This window comes from Schistocerca serialis, chromosome 4 (genome assembly GCF_023864345.2).
Source record: "Schistocerca serialis cubense isolate TAMUIC-IGC-003099 chromosome 4, iqSchSeri2.2, whole genome shotgun sequence".
NCBI classification, from domain to species: domain Eukaryota; kingdom Metazoa; phylum Arthropoda; class Insecta; order Orthoptera; family Acrididae; genus Schistocerca; species Schistocerca serialis.
The window spans coordinates 780,295,575-780,317,477 of record NC_064641.1 but is presented as its reverse complement, the minus strand read 5'-3'; the positions used below and the strand labels follow the sequence as shown (position 1 = coordinate 780,317,477).

At 38.4% G+C, this 21,903-nt stretch overlaps 1 protein-coding gene across 2 annotated transcripts in view; it reads right to left on the bottom strand.

The window, feature by feature from the left end:
* The window catches only part of LOC126473353 (sodium-coupled monocarboxylate transporter 2-like), a 240,428-nt gene that overhangs the window by 52,883 nt on the left and 165,642 nt on the right, over positions 1-21,903 (bottom strand). For both annotated transcript variants that reach the window (XM_050100352.1, XM_050100353.1), the window contains exons 8-9: positions 14,785-14,925; positions 138-246 (exon numbers count right to left, since the gene is read on the bottom strand). In XM_050100352.1, coding sequence (XP_049956309.1) covers positions 138-246; positions 14,785-14,925 — 250 coding nt within the window. The remainder of the gene's footprint in view (positions 1-137; positions 247-14,784; positions 14,926-21,903) is intronic.

Below are 21,903 nucleotides of genomic sequence, written 5' to 3'. Positions count from 1 at the left end.
GTTTTTATCTGTAAAACTATGCTCAACAAACCTCAGCATCAGAAAGTGCTTTATGTTAACAGAAAACTAAAGGCAGTATGTACATGTAATTTGATTTTTATTAAATTGTGCTTAAAATAAAGAGATGATTTCATTACCTTCGTAGATATAGGATCACAGACAAAGAATGTAGCATAAATGACAAGTCCTGTATAGCAGCACATACTGACTATGCACGCAAGCCCTATGGCCAGAATACCAATTGTTCTGTAAAATTAAAAATGAATAACATAATTATAGTGCAAATGGCAATTATTACATCTCTGTGAAGGAATGCACAGTAGAATTGGTTTTGTGTTTAAAAGACAGAGCAGAAATTTAGCAGAATTGAAGAACAATTAAATGTAGTAGAAAGCACATAATGCATTAAAGCAAAGGTAATACAGTTTTCTTAATACTGGAAATTAGATTAGGCAAACTGTTACATGACTTCTTTTCAAGAATAGCTGTGGATATCCAGCATATCAAAATCAACACTCTGTACATAGCTATAAAATGTGTGGCAGCTGAAACCATAAAAACAGGCACAAGAGTACAATATCAAAAATAAATGTTCAAAGAGCATCTGGATTTTACTTATTAAAGATATCACAAAATTGTTAAGGTGGTTCTCAGCTTGATTTAAAAATACAAAATTAACTGTAAATTAAATATTAGAATTTTACTGCATTTGAAGAAATTTATTTGATAGTTCTCTTGACACTACTCAGAATTGAGTTTTAGGTCTCATGTAAATAATACTAGTGTCCTTCTGTATATTCTGCCAAGCTCGTGTTTCCATTTAATGCACAATATTTTGATGATAAACCGAGCTATCTTCTTCAGGTGATGTGAGTTTTGCTCTCACGTGTACTCTCTCTCTGGACTCAAGCTAGATTGTGAACCATTGTTGGTTTCACACCATGTAGTGCCCCCAGAATTTTACGAAAGTCTGGAGACACTTGTGTTCCAGCCGTTTCAAACACGCACTATTTTAAAGCAGGCGTAAGGATGAGCATGGGATACTGCACCCATTTATTGTTTGTGCAGGCGAAACTGGAAGGGAGATAATTCGTCGGCGCTGGCAAGTGTTCAGCGCGACCTGCCAAGAATAATTAAATATGGCCCGGAAGCTCCATGGCCAGCTGCAAAGAGTAATGCAGCTCTGTATTGTTGAAAAACAAATGGAGTGACTCGAGATAGTGACTGTTTATTAGACGTTTAAGTGCTGTTGAGAGTACGTGGACTGGACGTGGATAGTCAGCCACAATAAAAGCTTATATATTAATTGTGTTCAAAAATGTGTAATTAACTGATTCTGGGTGCCCGGTAATGTGTGGGCTTACTTCATAAAGTTAAGTTGTTTTTTTGTATGAAGTGGAAATAAATATATTCTGGTGCACTGAATGATATTCCAAGAATAGAGTATTTTTTAAATAAGAAGAGAGAGAGAGAGAGAGAGAGAGAGAGAGAGAGAGAGAGAGAGAGAGAGAGAGAGTGAGAGAGTGAAATTTTCCCCTTCCTAGCAGTGAAATCTTCAGAGAAGCGTCCGGTGCTAGCAGAAGACATCGGCGCTGCAAGAAAGCAGAACCGGCATTCTTCAACAAGTAAGTTCACGAAAATGCTTAAGCTGTATAGAGAGAGCTTAACATTACACAGGGCCACCGTAAGAACATGTCGACAGTAAAGAAAGGACATGAGAAAGAAGGGGAAATATTAAAGAAGTTATAAGAAAAAGAAAAAAAACAGTTGGGAGTTGCCATAGCAACCGATAACGGCGAGGCTGAAGAGCAATTCCATGATACTTATCCAGAAATATCGTGTTGATAAATGGTGAAATGATTAAGGGAATCAAGAAAATTTCACAACGCTGCAGTTAGTCTCAAATCACCGATGCCGCCGTCTACAAATGCTGACGCCGCCGCACACCAATGGCGACACCACCGTACACCAACGCCGACGCCACCGTACACCAATGCCGACGTCACATCACACCAACGCCGATGCAGCCGTCCACAAAAGCCGACGCCATCACCCACCTATGCCGACGCCGCCATCCATTGATGCTGAAGCCGCCGTACACTGGTGCCGACGCCGCCTTCCACTGATGCCGGTGAGCTACTACTGACCTTTGATTGTTTGTGAAGTGTGGGGGGTTGTGGAAATAAGCAAGTGTACTTTTAATGATAACTAGATTAAACGCAAAGCAAAACACAATGGAAAAGGAACATCAATCTGTAGAGTCTGTTGGGTTATGGGAATTGAAAAACAGGGGCCAGATTTAGGTGAATTAATGAGGTTTATCAAAGCACAGTTTGAATCACAGAACACAAAACAGGATGAACTGAAGGCAGAATTAAACTCTAAGTTACATTTGCAAAACACAAAACTAGAGGCTCAAGTTAATATCCTAAGTAATCAGATGTAAGAATGGAAAAAAGCAATTGAAAAAAGAACTGGCCGATTCCCTGAGTGAACAGACCAATATTTTATTTAACGATTTAGAAAAAAGAGATGAAGCTCATTTAAATTGGTTAGTTCCAAAATTTGAATATGATGTAGACTGTAAATGTAGTGATTTGGAAACACAATTTAATGAAAAGTACGGCTCTTTGAAAAATGTATGTAATGTTACATTTGAGGTGGTCAAATGAGAATTAACTACGCTAAAAACCAATGTCCAGAAACAAGATAAGTTGCTCCCTCTAGTACAGGTGCAAATTTCAGGGGTCAAATCACGGGTGGAAACCATAGAACAGAACTTCAAAGAAAAGTTAATGACTGCAGAGCTTATAAATTTGAATGGCTTAGAAGAACAAGAAGAAGAATTAATAGGACGAAAGTTTGAAGAGAAACTAAGTGTTGATATCTCTCCGGCTATAGTAACTTCCAATTTAGATAACACCAAGAAAGACTTAGAAATGTTGAGGAAAGAATTCAAGCTTATGCAGGAGAAACCAGAGAAAGGCACAGTTTCCCAAAATATTATATTAAATAAGGACATGATAATTGATTTCCAATGGGGATCAAATTCAGGCTTGTCGAGACAGTTTCCTAAATTAAAACCAGATGGGGTGGTACACCCCACCCATTTCTTAAAACAGTTTAACCAAGCCATACCTAAAAGTTGGGAGGATGCTAAGAAAATAGAGTTTGCGGTAGGTTATTTGGAGGGTGAAGCTTCAGAATGGGGCATCCTGTATTTAATAGATCCTGTGACGGGAGAGGAAAAGGGAATGTATAATGTTAAGGATATAAAACGATATGTACAAAACCCCTTGGGACGTTGACGTTCTGTGTCAACTGGTGGAGTGACGTCCGCCGGTTCCCGAGTTGGGTTCAGTGTTGCTTCCACATTAGTTTTTCTACACCAAACTCCCTTAAAATCTTTGGCTATCCTGTAATCTATTTATAGCCCTTAAGCTATCCTATCACATCAGTATTAAAAGAGACCAATTATGACTACACGATTATGACTTATTTTAAGGAGTCACAATAAACATTAACCTCTAAGCATGAGATAAAACTAACAGGGTAACATTCTAACAGGAGATATAATATGATGGTACTGTTTAGGAAGAATGATACCTAGATGACATAAACTGAACATGTGTATGAAATATAAAGTGAAGTGACTAACTGAATAACTATTTGATTATAGTGTATATAATTCCTATTTTTATAGAATGATTTATATTTTTTGTAAAGTGTGATGTGATCGGGGAGGGTTCATATCTAATTTTGAAACGGGTGGGTAGCATAGGCACAGACACGACCTACACACCACGCCCTTCATACAACCCTCGCAAACAAGTGTGACTGGTTCTTCATCATTTGCCGTTTCATAGCAGTTGCTAAGATCTTTTCTTCGGGGACTTCAAAGGTGACGGTGAGAATGTCCATTTTGTAGGAGACGCCGAACATCATACCTCCTCCGGCTTCTCACTTAAGTACCGGCGAAGTGGGGATCCTGGGGAAGGGGGGTTGGAAGGGTTTCCTGTCTTTGGGGCTGTCTTCTTTCTTTCTTCGATCTTAGCAACCAATTCTTTTATTTCCTTTCTTACTTCTCTTAAGAGTACCAATCTATCTTTCCCTCTGTCCACATTCATGTACTTCTATCCCTGAAGTCCTTCTCTTTTCTGTGATTTCTAAAAATCTTCAACTAAGAACCTTATTGGGCCGAAGAATCAGGATGCAAGATCACACTTTCACACTCAAACAATTAAATACAAAGACGCAGACAAGTAATACACAGGGAGATGTAACAACCGTCACAGATAAGGGGGAGGTAGTACTCAGGAAGAGCTCGAGCACATGTGCTAAGTAATGACAGTTGTACTTGAGATATGTTTAAGAAACTTCTGATGATTCCAGATAAAAGTTCCAAAATTCCCAAAATCCTCCTCTTTCAAACACATTACATGTACACAAAAGTAACTATTGAGTCATTTATTGGGGATTCTGGTATTGAAGCTGGTAAGAAAGTTTTAGATTACTATTAGTGTATTTTTGTGACTTATGAGAACAACTGCCAATGTTAACATGGGAGAAACTGAGAGGTGAATCCTGAACCATTAGCTGACACGACTGGACTAGCAGGAAAAACAAAGATGCTCTCATTGCTGGTTTCACAGAGTACATTTTCATCTCTGGAACTGGACAGCTTAGCCACTGGACTGGCACCACTGAAAGCTATTGCTCCTTAAATGAGGAGCCTCTGTCGATTATGTTGATGTTTCCAGTGACATGTTGTATCAGGGCTGCCATGAGCACAAGGCACTCTTTGAATTTGAGGCACAACAGTATTTTCTTTTAACCTTGGGAATGATGAGCAAATGTATACAAGGAGGGGTCCCTATTCCATTGAAGGAGAAATAACAGCAACCCACACCCCTTCTACCAAGTTCTGTACAGGCTGTATTTGTTATCGTTATTTATGCCATAAAAGGGAAAGGAACCCACCTCACTGAGCCTTTCATAGGAGACATATACACGTCGTATAGTTCTGTGTGTAGTTTGAAATGGTGAAACAGGATTGGTCGCCCATCCCCACCATGGGGGAATGTGTAGAAGATAGATCCTAGCCCATAAAAGCTCATGTTTTTTTGAACTGACAGTTCCATTAGGCATCATGACAGTTGTGCCAAATCTGTGATGGTCACCTCCCAACCAGTGTCATGTAGGACTTTGCACTTCACATCTTGCCTCTCTCCAGTTAGCATTGGTGGCACTATACGAGGGGCGTTTGAAAAGTCCGTGCAAAGTGCGAGAGATGGCACCACCGGTGCGTATTGAGGTCATGTTTAGTTAGTAGCATCTTTGGAAAGAATGCACACCAAGTTTCAGCCATATTGGTGTATTTCTTTGTGTCTGGCATTTGTGTGAGTCAAGGAAGTAGAGTGATAGTCAAAAAATGGACAAAAAATAATTTCGTGTGGTGATTAAACTTTACTTTATGAAAGGCAAAACGCCTCAGGAGACTAAAGAGAAGCTTGATAAACACTACTGTGACTCTGCACCTCTGATTAGAACAGTTTATAAGTGGTTTCAAAATTTTTGGGGTGGCCATATGGGCACAAGTGGTGCTGAACATTCTGGATGTCCTGTGGGGGTTACGACTCCAGAAATCATTGATAAAATCCATGATATGGTGATGGATAACAGAAGAATTAAGGCGCATGAGATTGCTAGTGCTGTGGGCATCTTGAATGAATGGGTGCATAATATTTTGCATAAACATTTGGACATGTGAAAGCTATCTGCAAGATGGGTTCCGTGATTGCTCACGCTTGACTAAAAACGGAATTGTGTGAAGTGTTGCAAGAGTGGTTTGCAGCTGTTCAGGAAGAATCTGCAGGACTTTAAGCATCATTTCCTCACTGTGGATGAAACATAGATACATTACTATACTTCAGAGACCAAACAACAATCTAAACAATGTGTTACCAAGGGAGAAGGTGCACCAAAAAAGGCGTAAGACCATTCCTTTGGCCAGAAAAGTTATGGAAACTGTCTTTCTGGATTCACAAGGGATAATTCTCATCGACTATTACAGGCGCATATTATTCATCATTGTTGTACCGTTTGAAAACCGAGCTGCAAGAAAAACGTCAGTGATTGGACCGCAAAAAAGTCATTTTCCATCACGACAGTGCACCAGCCCACACCTCAGCAGTTGTGGTCCCAAAATTAATGGAAATAGGATTCCAACTCGTTCCACATCCCCCTGTTCTCCAGAATTGGCTCCCTCAGACTACTATTTGTTTCATAATTTGAAGAAATGGCTGGCAGGACAAAGACTTTATTCAAACGAGGAGACGACTGCAGCAAATAGTAGCTATTTTGCGGACTTGGACAATTCCTATTATTCAGAAGGGAACAACAAACTAGAAAAGCATTGGATGAAGTGTATAAGTCTAAAAGGAGACTATATCAAAAAATAAGAAAGGTTTACCCCAAACATGTAAGTAGTTTTTATTTTTGCATGGATTTTTCAAATGCCCCTCGTACTTCTGTAGGACAAAATTTGCGTAGCCCCTCTGTACGACCTTTTTTGTGCATAGCTTTTTCTAAGCACTGGTCAGAAACTACTATTTACTGGACTTCAGTGTTGTTTCTTTAAGATTTCCTTTCCAAAATTTCTCCAAGTAGCCAAGCCCAATACAGATGTCACTGGCACAGAACACATTACCATCTCAGTTTTCAGTGTCAACTAGAGAAGACAGGTGTTGATCACTTGCAATGATTAAATGTGACACACAGACCTTCTGTTAAGAACAGTATAAGTTTGCATGTAGATTTGTTTCTGTGAAGATTAGCATCCCCATTATTTTAGTATCACATGCACAGAAAGGTGGATGATATGATGTATTCTGACTGCTGAAATTACTGAATCAAAAACAGTTCCTAGAACTTAATCAAAATTTGCACTGAAGTGAAAACTAAATTTTCCATATAAATTACAAGGTGTACAACTTTGCTTTCACCATTTTTTCCCCAACATTGAGACTTTAATAAAACAAATTGGTTGCACATGCATCATTTAAAGTATTTTACATCGCTGGCCACTACCATCTTCCATCTTTCGTGCAGTGTACGAATCCCACGTCGAAAAAATTGTTCATCTTTTGAAGCGATCCACGAATCGATCCAATTTGAGACTTCTTCATGAGATTGGAAATGTTGATCAGCCAGGCCATGCGCCATTGATCTAAACAGGTGATAGTCAGAGGGAGCAATGTCTGGAGAGTACAGCGGGTGGGGTAGGACTTCCTATTTTAATGTTTCCAACTACGTTTTGACCTCTTTTGCAACGTGCGGTCAAGCGTTGTCATGCTGCAAAATTACTTTATTATACCTCTCCCTGTATCGGATCAGAGCGTGGAATGTCAGGTCCCTTAATCGGGCAGGTAGGTTAGAAAATTTGAAAAGGGAAATGGATAGGTTAAAGTTAGATATAGTGGGAATTAGTGAAGTTCGGTGGCAGGAGGAACAAGACTTCTGGTCAGGTGACTACAGGGTTATAAACACAAAGTCAAATAGGGGTAATGCAGGAGTAGGTTTAATAATGAATAGGAAAATAGGAACGCGGGTAAGCTACTACAAACAGCTTAGGGAACGCATTATTGTGGCCAAGATAGATACGAAGCCCACACCTACTACAGTAGTACAAGTTTATATGCCAACTAGCTCTGCAGATGACGAAGAAATTGAAGAAATGTATGATGAAATAAAAGAAATTATTCAGATAGTGAAGGGAGACGAAAATTTAATAGTCATGGGTGACTGGAATTCGAGTGTAGGAAAAGGGAGAGAAGGAAATGCAGTAGGTGAATATGGATTGGGGCTAAAAAATGAAAGAGGGAGCTGCCTGGTAGAATTTTGCACAGAGCACAACTTAATCATAGCTAACACTTGGTTTAAGAATCATGATAGAAGGTTGTATACATGGAAGGACCCTGGAGATACTAAAAGGTATCAGATAGATTATATAATGGTAAGACAGAGATTTATGAACCAGGTTTTAAATTGTAAGACATTTCCAGGGGCAGATGCGGACTCTGACCACAATCTATTGGTTATGACCTGTAGATTAAAACTGAAGAAACTGCAAAAAGGTGGGAATTTAAGGAGATGGGACCTTGATAAACTGAAAGAACCAGAGGTTGTACAGAGTTTCAGGGAGAGCATAAGGTAACAATTGACAGGAATGGGGGAAAGAAATACAGTAGAAGAAGAATGGGTAGCTTTGAGGGATGAGGTAGTGAAGGCAGCAGAGGATCAAGTAGGTAAAAAGACGAGGGCTAGTAGAAATGCTTGGGTAACAGAAGAAATATTGAATTTAATTGATGAAAGGAGAAAATATAAAAATGCAGTAAATGAAGCAGGCAAAAAGGAATACAAACGTCTCAAAAATGAGATCGACAGGAAGTGCAAAATGGCTAAGCAGGGATGGCTAGAGGACAAATGTAAGGATGTAGAGGCTTATCTCACTAGGGGTAAGATAGATACTGCCTACAGGAAAATTAAAGAGACCTTTGGAGATAAGAGAACCACTTGTATGAACATCAAGAGCTCTGATGGAAACCCAGTTCTAAGCAAAGAAGGGAAAGCAGAAAGGTGGAAGGAGTATATAGAGGGTCTATACAAGGGCGATGTACTTGAGGACAATATTATGGAAATGGAAGAGGATGTAGATGAAGATGAAATGGGAGATACGATACTGTGTGAAGAGTTTGACAGAGCACTGAAAGACCTGAGTCGAAACAAGGCCCCAGGAGTAGACAACATTCCATTGGAACTACTGACAGCCTTGGGAGAGCCAGTCCTGACAAAACTCTACCATCTGGTGAGCAAGATGGATGAAACAGGCGAAATACCCTCAGACTTCAAGAAGAATATAATAATTCCAATCCCAAAGAAAGCAGGTGTTGACAGATGTGAGAATTACTGAACAATCAGTTTAATAAGCCACAGCTGCAAAATACTAACACGAATTCTTTACAGACGAATGGAAAAACTAGTAGAAGCTGACCTCGGGGAAGATCAGTTTGGATTCCGTAGAAATACTGGAACACGTGAGGCAATACTGACCTTACGACTTATCTTAGAAGAAAGATTAAGGAGAGGCAAACCTACGTTCCCAGCATTTGTAGACTTAGAGAAAGCTTTTGACAATGTTGACTGGAATACTCTCTTTCAAATTCTAAAGGTGGCAGGGGTAAAATACGGGGAGCGAAAGGCTATTTACAATTTGTACAGAAACCAGATGGCAGTTATAAGAGTCGAGGGGTATGAAAGGGAAGCAGTGGTTGGGAAGGGAGTAAGACAGGATTGTAGCCTCCCCCCGATGTTATTCAATCTGTATATTGAGCAAGCAGTAAAGGAAACAAAAGAAAAATTCAAAGTAGGTATTAAAATCCACGGAGAAGAAATAAAAACTTTGAGGTTCGCCGATGACATTGTAATTCTGTCGGAGACAACAAAGGACTTGGAAGAGCAGTTGAACGGAATGGATGGTGTCATGAAGGGAGGATATAAGATGAACATCAACAAAGGCAAAACGAGGATAATGGAATGTAGTCGAATTAAGTCGGGTGATGTTGAGGCTATTAGATTAGGAAATGAGATACTTAAAGTAGTACAGGAGTTTTGCTATTTGGGGGGCAAAATAACTGATGATGGTCGAAGTAGAGAGGATATAAAATGTAGACTGGCAATGGCAAGGAAATCGTTTCTGAAGAAGAGAAATTTGTTAACATCGAGTATAGATTTAAGTGTGAGGAAGTCATTTCTGAAAGTATTTGTATGGAGTGTAGCCATGTATGGAAGTGAAACATGGACGGTAAATAGTTTGGACAAGAAGAGAATAGAAGCTTTCGAAATGTGGTGCTACAGAAGAATGCTGAAGATTAGATGGGTAGATCACATAACTAATGAGGAGGTACTGAATAGGATTGGGGAGAAGAGGAGTTTGTGGCACAACTTGACCAGAAGAAGGGATCGGTTGGTAGGACATGTTCTGAGGCATCAGGGGATCACCAATTTAGTATTGGAGGGCAGCGTGGAGGGTAAATATCGTAGGGGGAGACACTAAGCAGATTCAGAAGGATGTAGGTTGCAGTAGGTACTGGGAGATGAAGAAGCTTGCACAGGATAGAATAGCATAGAGAGCTGCATCAAACCAGTCTCAGGACTGAAGACCACAACAACAACAACAACTCCCTGTATTGCGGCCATTTGTCTTTTAATGCTCTGCTTAATGCATTAATTGCATTTGATAATGAGCACCTGTGATTGTTTCACTTGGTTTTAACACCTTATAGTACACGGCACTGAGCTGGTCCCACCAAATACAGAGAGAATCTTGGAGCCGTGAATATTCAGTTTGGTCATCGACATGGAAGCATAGCTAGGATATCCCCACGATTTTTTGCATTTAGGGTTATCGTAATGAACCCATTTTTTGTCCCCGGTCACAATGTGATGCAGAAATTCCTTCTGTTTTTGCCTCTGAAGCAACTGTTCACCAATGCACAAACGCCATTCAATGTCTCTTGGTTTCAGCTCACACAAGACCCAAGTTCCTTCTTTCTGGATCATGCCCGTAGCCTTGAGACGTTTTGAAATGGCTTGCTGTGTCACTCCCACTAATCATGCAGTTCTTCTTGAGTTTGATGAGAGTCTTCACTCAGCAATGACTCCAATTCTGCATCTTTGAAAACATTCTCTCTTCCACCACTATGCCGGTCTAGGACGTTAAAATTACCATTCTTGAAGCATTTAAACCAGTCACGACACATTCTTTCATGAATAGCATGCTTACCATATGTACTTGATGGCATTCAATGAGACTCAGCTGCTGTTTTCCTCATATTGAAACAAAACAGTAACACCTACCGCAAATGACGAGAATTAGGCTTGTAAACTGACATTTTCAATCAAGAACAACTTTATGATGCAGGTACAAATCGACTAATGTTTGAATGAGGTTATGTTGACGGAGGTCCAAGCCAACTGCCTGATGTCTGCAATCTGTTTCTTTCGACTGCTACTTGCCGTTGTCGCTGCATATCGGCAAATGGCAGAAGCAAAGTTGTACGCCTTATAGTATCATATTTCTACTAGTTATAACAATGTTTAGAGTAGATTGGGGTTCATTCTATTCTTACAGGATAATATATGGAAAAGGAAAAGAAACTTCAGATTGATTATGTGGAAGAGTTATATACAGATGGATAACATGAGACCAGTTTCAGAACATGAAGGGGAATAGAGTGAAGAAGTCGAAGGTCCTACAATATTTACATAGGAATTGGTGAAAACAAATAAAGAGCTATAGGAAGAAAAAGCACTGGACTGTGACAGAACACCATCTGAGGCACTGGAAGTCTTAGGTGTAAATTCAACAGCCAGATTGACTGAAATAGCAAACAGAATTTAAGACTCAGGAATTTGGCCCCAAGATCTACTAATGACCATTCTAACGTCTTTACCTAAAAAGTACAGTGCAAAAGAATGCAAAGACTATAGGACAGTTAGCTTTTTAATTCATGTTACAAAGGCTATAATGATGAAAACTATTAATTTTTGACAATATAATGTAATTCGATAGAAAAGAAATCTACTCACCAAATGGCATCAGAACACACAAATAAAAAAGGCTATAATAAGGCAAGCTTTTGGAGCCTGTTGCTCTTTCTTCTGGCAGGAGAGTTGAAGGGGAAGGAAGAGGGGTGAAGGAAAATGACTGGGGAGGTCTAGGAAGAGGTAGATTTCAGAAAAGTCGCCCAGAACTGTGGGTCAAGTGAGACTTATCAGATGGGATGGGAACGGAAGAGTCTTTCATTGTTTTATTGACTGGGAGAACGCATCCAACAGAATCAACTGGAGTATACTGCTGAGGGTTTAAAGGACGTTGGTAAACCAGAATGAGATTTTCACTCTGCAGCGGAGTGTGCGCTGATAGGAAGGTAGGAGACAAGATACTGGCAGAAGTAAAGCTGTGGGTACCAGGCGTGAGTCGTGCTTCGGTAGCTCAGTTGGTAGAGCACTTGCCCACAAAAGGCAAAGGTCCCGAGTTCAAGTCTCGGTCGGGCACACAGTTTTAATCTGCCAGGAAGTTTCGATGTTGGTAAAGTTTGGAAAGATAGAATGTTAATAAAGGAGATGTACACGAGCAAAAACTGACAGGTAGAGTAGGGAATGAGGAGATAGAAGAGATGGAGGGTCTGTAAACAGAGTTTCACTCTACAAAAACTACAGTTTAGTAGTTTTGGTACAGTACATCAATGACGTAGTATATGGTAGGGTTACCAGTAGTATTGGTTGCATTGGTAGGGAAAGAAATGTAAGTGAATGTGTGAGAGAGGAACCGGGATCTGATAACTTTTCATTGTTTTTTGTTTGTTTGTTTATTTCTTGTGCACACAATTAGAACCACACATCATTCAGCAATAGTCCTTTATGTCTTTTATATCCTTAAAAAACATAGACTACATTTTATAAATAATAAAAATTAGTTGACCGCTTAACATCTGAACTTCTATGTAACTAAAGCAATTACTTTTGATGCAAATACAATTTGCATGCACAAACATAGAGAAGTCTATATTATTGTTGATATTTTATACTCAATAGAACATTCTTCATTGTGATCAAAGGCAAGAGTTTTCTATTTTTATTCATAAACACAAAAGTCATTTAGCAGTAACACAAACATTTCTTATATAAGCTTGATGAAGTACTGAATCAGGACAAGATACCTCTGTTTCACATTATAAATCAACAATTTTTGAATAAAACCTCAGTTAAACATTGACAGTTTCAATTTTGTGATAAATAGTGTTTATTTTTAAGTAAAAGACAGGACGATAACTATATAGAACAAAAATGTTCTGTAGGTTATACGGCCCTTTAAATATCCTCATTCAGTTTCTAAATGTTTCACCACTTCCAGTTTCTAGAGGAATCTAACAAGACACTCATCACATACGCAGAAAAAGCAAACAAAATTAGGTAACGCCAGATAGGCATGCAACACATCTAACATTGTGGTAATGCAGTCACAACATTAACTGATCAAAGCTACTAGGAAACCTACCATAGTCCATGCTTGCTTATGGTAGTCAAAGGAAGCTGATGGTAGTTTCACAACTGTAGGTGTAAGGCAAGGATGCTAACTGTCACCAAAGCTGTTCAACATGCATGGAGAAGAACTGATACACAAGTTGATAGAGGACCCAAGAGGAGGAGAAAGGATAAAGACTATAAAATACATAGATGATCAAGCAGTCCTGGTGGAATCAGAAAAGGAGCTACAACAGACGTTGAAGAGTATTGCAACAAAGGGTGAGCAGTATGGACATAAGATAAACACAGAAAAGATAAATGTTATGAGAATAAGCAAGAAGGAAATTCCAGTTAACATATTCTTAGACAGAAAAAAGATAGAACAAGTTAAATTCTTTCTGTACCTGGAAAGTTTTATGACATGGAAATAAGGAGGAGGGTATCAATGAGAAACAGATTATTTGAAAAGGTTAAGTAGTCACTAATATCTAGAAGAATTCCTATGGAACTGAGAAAAAGATTTATTAAGTGTCATGTCTGGAGTGTAGTGTTAAAGAGCAGTGAATTATGGACAGATGAAAGCAGTGAAGAAAGATATTTAAAAAATTTTTAAATGTGGGTACAGAGAAGAATGCTCAAGATGAATTGGACTGACAAACTTAATAATGAAGGAAACTAGTGAAGAAAGAAGATTATTGGAAGAGACCAGAGAGAGGAAAATAATGAAAAACATTCAACAATTTCTTCTATTTATAGATGAATCATGTAAACCCGCAGTGACGTTTGTACAAACCACAATGGAAGACTGATACCAACCAACAACTACAACATAGATAGTACCATCACAGCAGATGTTACAGCAATGATTGTTATTGCACAGACACTATGAGAAAATCACCTAATCTCCCGCAGTTTTATTAATAAACATAGTGTTGGATCCCATGTAAATGTCAGATAGAAACCTCCATCACTATTGAGAAGGTCATGTGTCAGGCATGTCTCAGTCATGTCGTAGAACACTGTCTTACTAATTTGAAGCAACAGATGAAACTTCAGTTCTCTAAGCACCCAGCAGTTTGATAAAACAATTGCTGTGAATGAATAAATTCCTGATTTAGCTGACAGCAACCAGCACTCTTGTATTGCTGAGCTTGTGTATTTATTGTCTCATCTGTGGCCTGCAGAGACATTGGTCTCCCCATGGATTTAAATTGTACAGCCTTAATTTGGCCAAGAAGAAGGCCCAGGACTGCTGTTCATGTGTGAGTCTAGCTTGCAGTTATACTTGAGAATGGTGACAAGTGTATCTCCTGAAATGTACCCATTTCTAGTGATACCATTCAGTTGTGCTTCCAAGAGACAGTCATGCTACTGAGAGAGGTGGTACAGTGGTTAGCACAATAAACCTGTACTCAGGATGATGATGATTCAAAGCCACATCTGACCACTTGGATTTAACTTTTCCATGATTCCCCTAAATTGCTTAAGACAAATTCCAAGATGGTTCCTTAATCGAAGCTTGTACTTCATCTCTAATGATTTCACTGTCAATGGGTTGTTAGACTCAAATCTCCTTTCTTCAGACAGAACTTATATCTAACTTTACATAAAATATTTACAACAAAATAAGCATATAGCCTGTTAGACATAGCATTTAACAATGTAAAATGAGTTCTGAAAATGTATATAACTTACATTTTTGCTTTCCTTATTGATGACATGGCAAGAGCACGTTGTACCATGGCTTGATTAACAGCAAAGGCAGCAAGTACACTAGCGTAGTTCCCTATAACAACACTCCAGATTGTATGTCTCTCAGTTGGATCCAGACTTAGTCTGCAACAATAAAGAATTAACCGTGGGGAATTATTTCTACTCATTCTGCTTTATTTGTAGCAAATTAGATAAAAAATGGCTGGTGAGCAACTACATGCATCTTGACACTTACTCCCATTTACATCATCAGAAGTAGGTTTCTCAATATTTCAGTATGAGAACGAACATCATATTCATCTCTGTTCTTGCACTAATGTCAGCTTTTAGGTACAATTTGACTTTTGGAAATTTGGAAGTTTGTGGCAAGGTCTTTTGGGACCAAACTGCAGAGGTCATTGGTCCTTAAGCCAGCACACTACTTAATCTAACTTAAACTAACTTACACTATAGTCAACACACACACCCATGGCAGAGGGAGGACTCAAACCAGGAGAGCCGCACGGACCATGACAAGGTGCCTCAGACCGCGTGGCTACCCCGCGCAGCCTTTGACTTTTGAAGGCTATGCTCTCAAAATACATAGCTACAGTGAAAGGAGAAAACAAAGGAACTTTTAGAATGTAAAGAGCAGGCAGTGAGATGCGAACATTAAAGAATACATTGTTGAGTGATGTGGCTGAATTAAGTATTCATAGAGCAGTAGAAGTGAAGAAAACGTTCATCTTTGTGATCCATATTTCTACTACAAAACTAGATTTATGTTTTCATGCTTTGTCAGTTCAAGCAAATTAGCTTGTTGATTTTCATACTGTCAGACATTATGCACTTTCACAAGAAGGACTATTTGGGATCTACAGCTGAGCAGTTATTTTCAGGGAAACTTGATGATTTTCGAAATGTCTCTTTTGTTCTGCCATAAAACAGAGATGGAGAAACAGCTGCTAACACTGCAGAGAAAATTGTGTTTCTTGCTCATTTGTTCTATTTTCTTCAGTGTTGGATGAATAAGTCAGGCTCTCTGGTACTGCTTAGAATGAATTATTTTCTGACAATTTTATGGAAATCACTAAAATTGTTAGATGCACCACACCTTTATAAGAATTTTTCAACAGAGATAAATTTTTAAAGGTAGCAAAACATATTGAATAATTTCTCCCTTCATTTGTGACTGCAGAAGTCAGGAAATAGGTAATAGATTGTCTCTTATTCTTTCTGTTGGCATGAGTGATATGGGAACCGAATTGACTGAATTACAGTTGGAATTATTATGTCTTTACTGCAATGAAAAGAAGTAAATTTTTGCAGAAAAGCATTTTAAGTTAGTGGAGCTCACAAAGTGTTAGCAGTATTGATGCTTCGATGAATGAAAAAACAAGGCCTATTTAATATGCAAATACATTAGCCAGGAAACAAAAGTTTGTTTATTTGTGTGAATAAGCTATTTGGCCTGTCTATCATTTAAAATGTCTCATCCCTTAATCTCTTTGAACACACTTTTTAAATCATCCCTTTAACACAGGCCAGCATGTTCAGGAGCACTGTGTTATATCTTAGAAGCTATATTTAATTTTAAGTTCCCAAGTAAGAGAAAACAATATACTCAGTTTGTCATGTTGTCAGAATTATATTTCAATTACAGTAATACAAAAAAGTTACTAAACTGATAGCATTAAATCTGAAAACTGATCATGTTCAACAGAACTGAAACTGAGTATAATTAACACAGTCAAATATAGTAAAAAGTAAAACTCAGTTTCATACTGAGAAATAATAACTGAATTTAAGTTGTTATATTGAATTTCAGACTTCCATAAATATATATCCTTTCTCCTAACTTCAGAAACAGCTACTGAAAGGTAACAAACGATTCCCAATTTTATGGAAATTACAGTTTCAAAAATTAATGCAATTACATGTGACAAACATTAGATGTGAATCTTCAGATTTTGAAATAATCTTGCCTGTGAGGGTGCACAACAATTGAGAAAAACCTGTGCATGCTTTGAGATCCAAGGGCAGACTTTTATAAGAAAAGTATGTTAACAACATTTTGAAGGATCACAGTAAATACTGACATGGGCATCTCCTGTTACAACTGTGACTGAGTTAATAAAATATCAAAGATGTTTGACAGACCCCAAATACTATAAATCACCAAGAAAATATATTTTATATATACAGCAGTATTTTTATGTTCTGTATGAAATTAAAATATTGTTTTAACTGGAGAAATGAAATGATCACATGAATTGGGCAGTAAGTTGTAAACAAAGGCAAATTTTGGTAGAGGTGGTTTGTCTGGTGCCCAATCAGTAAGGTGTGATACAAAAGGGCCATTGAGCCTGTTTGGTAAACACTGCATATTCACTTTTCATAAGAGTATTTCACCTAATTTTGTACCTATTTTTTTTTAAATTTCTTATAGGTGATTTCTTTTCAGCATATGGACAAAAAATATGCCTTATAGGTATGTGGTACATCGCAAAATATTCTGAAGGAAGATTAATTAAATTTGTATGATTTTCAGATTTTCCATCTTGATGATTTTGAAATGTGCTTGGGTATTCAGTCAGACTGCATCAACCAAATGAGGTACATTTCAGTATACTGCTTTGTTACCAGCTTGTTGCTGGGACACTAGTAATGGGGAGGAAGCAGGTCTACACGGTGTGGCCTAAGCTCTTCAGTTCGTATTGGCATGACACATTGTCCATGTGCTTCGAGCCATTCAAGGCTGTGTTACTTACTTAGCTGTAAACAGTTATCTTTAGTTATTGGCTCATTGCATAGCAAGATCTGCACAATTCTTTTAAAACACAATCCCATAATCTGTTGGCCTGTTCTAACACTTTGGTGTCATTATAATTCATGTTATGCTAATTTTATTAGTGTGGGGGAACATGTTGCCATTGCTCTTCCACTAGATGCAGCTAAAGAAATATGGCTTGAAACATACTGTATACTCACAAAAACAATTCCACGAAAGCCAAATGATGGGAGTGCACTTGAACACCACTGAGGAGATTCTGAGAGAATCATCCTCCCAGCAGATGAGGGATAGTCTACTGTCCAGTTACCATTTCAAGTATACAAGTAGAAAATACACATCCCACTAGATGATGATGCCTGCAGGAGAGTAGACGATGCATTAAAGATGCTCATCACTATGTACAGAAATCAGATCATTTCATCCAGCAGCTTCAGAGCGTCCAACTAGGCCAGGAAGACTTCATGATGAGCTTCAGTGTGGTACTAGGGTACCTCAAGAGACTGCCTTAACCTCATAAGAGAGGAAGTCAAGCCATTGTTGATAAAAATCTTTTAAGTTCATTCCCACATCAAGCTACTTCCTGTTTGATAGGTATTAACACAAACAGACCAATGGAGTGGTGATGGTCCACTTGGTGTCACCAGCAGTAGCCAACATACTTGTCAAAGTATTTGTAGAAGTATTTCTTGATTCAGCAGTCTACAAATTCTCAGTTTTTGCTGGTATATGGATGATATGCTCATGATCTGGCCACATGGAAAACAGCATCCCCAAGATCCAAGACTTCCTGCAACATCTGAATTTGCTGCCTCAAAACCTGAATTTGCTGTCTCAAAATTCCAGGTTCACAATGGAGACACAAGAGAACAACCAGCTTCTGTTTCTGGACATGCTAGTCAAGCAGGACCAGATGATACATTAGAAACATAAACCAATTAATACACCCAGATTCATAGTTGCACACTTCCAGCAGTCATGTCCCTTCACAATCAGAAATCGTCCTCAGTGCCCTAGTGCACACTATCTCTAATCTAACAAGCTTGGAAGTGGAGTTGCAGCACCTGCGCATGGTTTTCCAGAAGACTGCTTACAACCACCATCAGGTCAAGCCTAGCATGAAACCAAAGGTACCAAGGCCACAACTTGCAGAGGAAGGAGACAGACCTGTTTCAATGGTATTTATCCCTTATATAAGCAAAACACCCTCAAAAATTGGAAGAATATTTTGGAAACATAACATCAGATGTGTATTTCTCTTAATGCAAAGACAAAAGCCTTGTTTTGGACTGTTAAGGACAACCTAGGACCCCAAAAACCAGGAATCTTCTTCATCCAGTGCAGTGTGTGATGTAGCACATTGGGCAGCTTCCATCTGTCATGTTCCCCTCCCCCAATAATTAACACATTTTTCCTAAATTCATTAATTTCCAAAATTCCGATTTACATAATGTATAATAGGCACATGAAAACTTTAATTTCATAGTTAGACCTAAATCAGTGTAAATTTATTACTCAGATCATTCATTTGCTTTTTCTAAATGCACTGAAATAATTAGTTTGGCTGGAGACATGTTGATTACTAGGTGTAAAACTTTGCTTCCACCATTTTTTCTTGAAGTTCAGGGCTTTATTGTGAAAAACTTACAAAAAAATTATGATTCATAATATCGCCAATCGCTGGCCACTACATTCTCCCATATGGCTGGAGACATGTTGATTACTAGGTCTAAAACTTTGCTTCCACCATTTTTTCTTGAAGTTCAGGGCTTTATTGTGAAAAACTTACAAAAAAATTATGATTCATAATATTGCCCATCGCTGGCCACTACATTCTCCCATTTTTCGGATAGCATATGAATCCCGTGGCAGGAAAACTTGGTGTCTTTTGTGGGGATCCATGAATTGATTCAATTTTGCACTTGTTCATATGATCGGAAGTGCTGGCCAGCTGGACTGTATGCCACTGATCGAAAAAGGTGGTAGTCAGAGAGAGCAACGTATGGAGAATATGGCCGGAGGGATAGGACTTCTCATTTCAATGTTTCCATCTATAATTTGACGGGTTTTATGACATTGGGTCGAGCACTGACCTGCTGTAAAATTACCTTTAAGTGTCTATCACTGTATTGTGGTCGTTTCTGTTTCAGTCCTGGGCTCGAACACATCAACTGCTTTCGATAATGATGTCCTGTGACTGTCTTCATCTGTTTTAGTAGTTACGAAAACGTTCTGTCTTCCACCGCCATGCTGGTCTTTGACATCAAAATCACCGTTCTTAAGGCGTTGAAAACATTCTCTGCACATTCTTCCACTAATAGTTCCCTCACCATTGGTCTTACCCAGCATTTTAAGAGCCACAGCCACAGATTTCTTCATGTTAAATCAGAAAATTAAAACTTTCTGCAAATGGCGAAAAATGGGTACATAAGTTGACGTACTTAATCGAGAATAACCTTATGATGCAATTACAAATTGACTAATATTTTTATGGCATTATGCTTACAGATCCCTAAGCTTATTGTATTACACCTATAACCAACCATCCGAACCCCACTTGCCGCTACTGCCGTCTATTGCAAAACAGAGGAAGCAAAGTTGCAGACCTAATAGAAAATGTCATTAATGGAAAATATTCATACACCACAAGTCTGCAGATTTGGGGTGAAGTAGGAGACATATTTCAATATTAGGACCTATACTGTTCAGCAGTGTAATAATCAAGTTTTACAGTAACATATACTATTTTTTCTGAAGTTAAAAATAATCTGTTAATTGAATTTGAAGTTCATAGAGGCTGCCACTTTTCACTGCAAATTCTGTCATAACTACTGTGATAATCCGGATTTGGATTACATACTTTGTTGCCCAGAATTTACTGAATAATTTTACATACATTACTAATTAATTGGGGCGCTAATTAATTATTTCAACTTTATTTTGCAATATGGCACTCATTCATGTACATGAGAGGATTCACACTGCAGAACAAAAGTAATGTGCACATATTTTTACAAATATCTAACCAGCAATATTTTTCATAAATCAAAATCATATTAGTTCATCAGAAACAGTAAATTCCAACCCACCCAAATTTTAAAGAAATACATAGTTTTGACAGTTTGTTCTTATGCCACTCTGTATAAGACCACACCTACCATGAAAGAGTTAGTCTGCAATGAGTTTTTAATTGAGCAAAACCTATATCTGCCCATATGTAGCGCAGTCGATCTGGTGGATAAGTGAAATCAAAAAGATTTACTACATTCACAATGTGTTTCATGTCCTGCTGCTAATTACTGAATAATTCAGTGATAATTTAAATAATTACTCTTAGCATGAACTTATCTCTGAAGCCAATATATGTATCATTCTGTAACAATGGCTTGTAATAGCAGTGTTGACTAATGAGAACAAAGTCTTGCTGTGCACTCATAATTAGTTTCGGTGATTCCATTTAATATGACAAACACTGTGATATCTTTTCTAAATCATGTGGAAACGAGACAGAGTGATTTGTTTTGTGACTTAGGTTGATTGTTTATTTGCCACTCTAGAACAGTTGTGAACTATAACATTGGTGTTAGGTTACTGTGCATATAGAGGGGGGCTTATGGGCTTATGTACGTGCGTATAGAGCCGTTATCAGGTATAGTATATGGCTGCCCATTTATTGGTACCAGACTGAAGTATTTTAACTTCAAGGTTTTGGGTGGAGTATGTTATTGACAATAGTCTTTTTTTCAACACCAATATTTCAGCCATTTTTCAATGGATTTGCAGGCTACCAAGGACTCCATACAGGTAAATTGGGTAGGCTACAAGTGTGCAGGAAAATGTACGAAGGTAAGACCATCCAGGTGATACAGGAAAGATGCACATAGTACAAGTGTCACACAGATAAGGAATAACCAATGAAGACAGCTAGGGCAGAGCACTGCCATTCCAAGGAGTATAGGATGAATTTTAAAAGAGGTCAACACATTCTGGGATTGTGTTTTAAACGAATCAGTGGAGATCCAACTATGTGATGGGCTGATAAATAAAGCTAATGGCTTTCAACTAAGTAAGACTTGGGACACAACCTTAAGCACACTGAAAACATGGTGACAGTATATAAGAAAAGCCATTCAGATCACACTAACTGAAGAACTTAGATCACATCACATAGATGTGATGCCTCCTCACCGGTGGAAACCCGACTTCCACAGTGGTAGCGCAGAGACTGAGGATCATGGCTGATGTCCCAGAAAGGTACTTCCTCCTCCACTTCACCAGCAGGTCTGCCCACTGGTACCAAAATTGACAGCAAGAGGGACAGGTTGTATAAG